This window comes from Chaetodon trifascialis, chromosome 16 (genome assembly GCF_039877785.1).
Source record: "Chaetodon trifascialis isolate fChaTrf1 chromosome 16, fChaTrf1.hap1, whole genome shotgun sequence".
NCBI classification, from domain to species: Eukaryota; Metazoa; Chordata; class Actinopteri; order Chaetodontiformes; family Chaetodontidae; genus Chaetodon; species Chaetodon trifascialis.
In genome coordinates this window covers 21,616,947-21,621,000 of record NC_092071.1, presented here as the reverse complement: position 1 = coordinate 21,621,000, position 4,054 = coordinate 21,616,947, and the positions used below count along the sequence as shown (strand labels likewise).

Sequence of the window (4,054 nt, the reverse complement as noted above, 5' to 3'; positions counted from 1 at the left end):
TCAGAAAGGGTCATCTGACAGCAAGGTAAAGCAGAGAAAATATTCCAAATATAACAAACACCAAAACTTATTTTGATTTTTTTTGTCCACAGCAGTACATTCACTAGCGTGCTGCTACTCCTGCTGCTTCTCCAAACTGGGGGCCTGCTGACCGCATCTGCCGTAGGTAATAAACTGACTATAAATAAGTACCTCATACAACCTCACTTCAAAAAATCTCCACTCCCTCTTTTAAATGAGGCATTCCATGAAAGCAGCATTGGTTGCACTTTGTGGTTTTCTCCAGATGATCAGCAAAATGAGGACCAGCTTTAGCACAATCACAGAGACACAAAGTAAACGCCACCTCACAGGGCCTGCAGGGGAGTCCACAGCCCCGTATAGGAAGAGGCTTCAGATGATAAAACACTGACGAGAACGATAATTGTCCAAGCATTATTAAACTATAGGAGTCATTTATATTTAGAATAGTATTTAAGGACAATGTTATGAAGATCACTTACTCATAAAAACAGCTAAAACAGACACATTTTTTGACGTCTGTGTTGTGGCTTGTGAAGGAGGACATAAAACTCCATTAACTGTAAAAGCTTTGGATTTGCTGACACTTGAATCATCACTGAGGTCTGCTTGGTACTTGTAAAAGTGAGGAATTATAAATACACACACACAAGCATTGGGTAACATAGCATTTATTTCTATATATTGATATATAAACAGGGGCTTCAGTGGGTTTTATTCTTATTTGTTTGGTTTTCCTGGTACACATCAGTTGATTTGAACCGCTCTCTGTTTCCAACACATCAGGCCAGTGTCATCTTATTTAATTATCTGTTGTAATTAGCCACCATAGGCTGTGAAGTGGAAGAAAAAATGCATTCTTAACTTAAACAACAAGCACCATATAGTCTTTCCAAAAGTAAGACTGTTGAACACCTTTTACAAAGATTGCTAAGACTTGACAACAGAAATCATGGCACATGATAATGTTTCACAGGTATTCTCCCTCCTCCATTAAACTATGTGCATTTACATTTTAAGAATCAGTCATGGGAAATCATACTTAATGTAAGTGTTCAGTCCATAATATAATGTGCTAATACATAACGAAAAAGCCACAGTGATATCACATAGTCTTCGAGACAAAAAAGAAGGGTGTGCACAATGTTTGCTCTCTAAAACACAGGACCAAATGCTTAAACACATCTCTTCAGTCGTGTATTGTGGAATGCTGTTTGCATGTGATGTGCAATATCAAATGTGCATTTCGTTTTCCACTTCTCTCAGCATATTGCAAGAGAAAATATACACACACGCAGCCAGGTATTTATCTTGAGGTGCACAGGTCAACACACTGTTACAATTCATCTCTCATCTTTTCACCCTTTGGCCTGACCATCCTGCCAATGAACAGGATAGAGTTTGTCTTCTGGTCCTTCACCAGGAAGATGAAAGGGTGGTCAGCATAGAACAGTTTAGGGTTTTTCAGCTTGTCTGTGCCAAAGATGCTGGTGTCAATTTCATTTCCATCAGTGTCCCATTCCAATGCAGAGGCATGGAACACACTGGACAGGTAGAGGTCCTTCTTCCCAGAGATGTTGGACAAGTCAGCTTTGGATTTGTCCACAGCCTCTGTCAGGCCCAACTCCCCGAGGTTTTTCTAAAAGGCAGCAGAAAATAGTGGAATTCAGTTAAAAGAAGGGGTTGATGCAGAGGTTAAGAGGGTGTAGACGTGTTCAGTCTCTTTCATCTGTTACCTGCAGGTTGTGACTGACTTCCATGCTGACTTTGGGCAGAGACACGGCTACTGCTGTCTGCTGCAGCTTGCCCATCCATGTATCCAGCTGCTTCTTGGTCAGCATCTTCTCCAGTCTTGCCAGAGTTTCCACTTGGTGGGGCATGATGAACACCACAGTGGACTTCTTATGAGCCAAAGGCATGCTCAAGATGATCAGCTCATTGGTTTTGTCATCATAGAAGTCATAGACACCTGAGCAAACAAATGAACTCACATCAAGGAACGTCTTCAGCTTTATGCTGTGAACCATTTTATCTGTTATAAATCATTTAATAAAACAAACACGGGGTTTCTCCTTCTGCTATACAGCAGGTAGGTTTATTGCATTGCTATGTTATAGTAATATTTAGCATTGCATAAAAACCTACATGAAACACAGAGTGTGAGTAAGTGCAAATGCAAAGCTGTTATGAGGGAGCTCTTCCAGGGAACTAGTTTGTCTATTTTGCCTCTTAACATGCTACCAGGACTGTCTCTACCTACCTGTGCGGTGCATCATCTGTACTGAAATGGTGTAGCTACGGGACACCATAAATCCACGGTTGTCCACCATCTTATGATGGAACTGCTCATTCCAGTGAGCTGTGAGGAAAAAAATCAATTACTTTTGACATTATTTAAAGGAATAAAACTGCACATATACAGGTTCTACACACACTCACGTTTGAAAAACATAGCGTTGATGATCATTGCCCCATCAGTCTTTTCTACATCCTTGGTGACCTCAGGCAGTTTGCCATCAGTAGACTTGGCCGCCCACTCGTTGATTGAGTTCACAGCACTCTTCTTGTCTCTGAAGTTTATCTTGGAGTGGTCACAGTTATAGTGCTTTTTGCTGCTCTTGACAAAATCATCAACAAAGGTGACAGAGCTGGGTCCGTACAGACGGTTGCTAATCTTCCAGGTGACATTACGGGTCTTTTGGTCGCTCACCTCTGTCAAGAGCTCAGCTAGACCCGAGTGCAGCTGCTCGTCTTTAACTTTAGCCACATTCAGAATGGTTTTCACCTGAGAGGCAGTGGTGGCTTTGCCTCCAAGAGCTACCAGACCCAGCGAGGAGGCCACTACCACGGGGGAAATGAGAATGTTTTCTGCATCTTTTTCCTTCGCCATGTTTTGGTAGAGACTGAAAGCCAATTTTGCACTATTGTCAGCCAGGATGGTGGCATGGTTACTCAGGACCTTGTCTGCTGAAGCCGAGGTGGCAGCTGAAGCTGAAGTGGCCAGGAGGACCAGGGCTAGAAAGTTTGTTACCCACATGGTGCAATGCTGATCAGTGAAAACCTGTGAGCAGACATGAAGACAGACATCAGCCATTAATGTGATCTACTGACCTAAGAAGAGAGACAAAATCTTCTCTGCATTAATGTTTGCTTGGTTTCAGCTTGAAATAGCTTGTTCACCTTCTTTTCCAAATGTTCAGGGTTTCTGCAGTTTTAAGGAGAGTAGCAGGGGGAGCCCATGGCACTCAAATCACATCTCCCCCAGTATCTCAAGGCCAGACTTAACAGCCACGTAAGCAGCTGCAGGATATCCCTAAGCCAAAATACTGGCCAGCTATATGTGAATCATTCATGTCTTGGCAACACAAAAGATCTGAGGCTCCCAGAATTCTCTATGAATGAGTCCACTTGACTCTGTCACCTACGAATGGTTCATTTAACTCGAGACTGAGAATGAATGGAGAGAAATTCTCTTTTGCAGTTTTAATGCACAAGAGACACTGTTAAGGTATGTATGCTCAATGAAATGAATGTGTTTTGGAAAGCATTGTTTAATTAGCAGATTAATATGTAGACAAAGGAAAGAGAAATGTTCCATAGCACAGATGAAATCTGGTCAAAAGTTTCAACCAATTTCTTATTTTGTGCAACGCTTTTACATTTTCTTCTACTTTTTTCTTGTTTCTTAAAACCTACCCAGCAACTTGAAACACACTGATTAAATCTGCAATGGAATCTTCCACTGCATGTCACAGATCTGACTTTGTGGCCTCTTTTCACATGCCTGGGCATTTCCCACCCATTGAACACTGCCTGGATATTCTCCCTCCCCCCCTTACTCTCACTACTTTTATCTTACCTTATTTGGCTCTTTCAGTAGTTCAGCAGGTTGTCCTCAAATTGCGTGAATATATATTCCGCAGCACTGATGTGCTCTGTGTAACGTTAATGTATTTAATGCTCGGAAAAAGAGTTCTATGAGGCCTGTGGCAGGAGTTGACATGCCTAGCTGACAGAGTTTGAAAATCTCTGC

General features: G+C 42.0%; 1 protein-coding gene across 1 annotated transcript; it reads right to left on the bottom strand.

The window, feature by feature from the left end:
- Positions 1-678: 678 nt before the first annotated feature.
- serpinh1a (serpin peptidase inhibitor, clade H (heat shock protein 47), member 1a) lies at positions 679-4,054 on the bottom strand. Its single transcript, XM_070983869.1, has 5 exons — positions 3,881-4,054; positions 2,461-3,082; positions 2,282-2,380; positions 1,758-1,990; positions 679-1,660 (listed from the first exon to the last, which is right to left on the bottom strand). Exons 2-5 carry the CDS (start codon positions 3,056-3,058, stop codon positions 1,358-1,360), a joined length of 1,233 nt encoding a protein of 410 aa, XP_070839970.1. The 5' UTR covers positions 3,059-3,082; positions 3,881-4,054; the 3' UTR covers positions 679-1,357.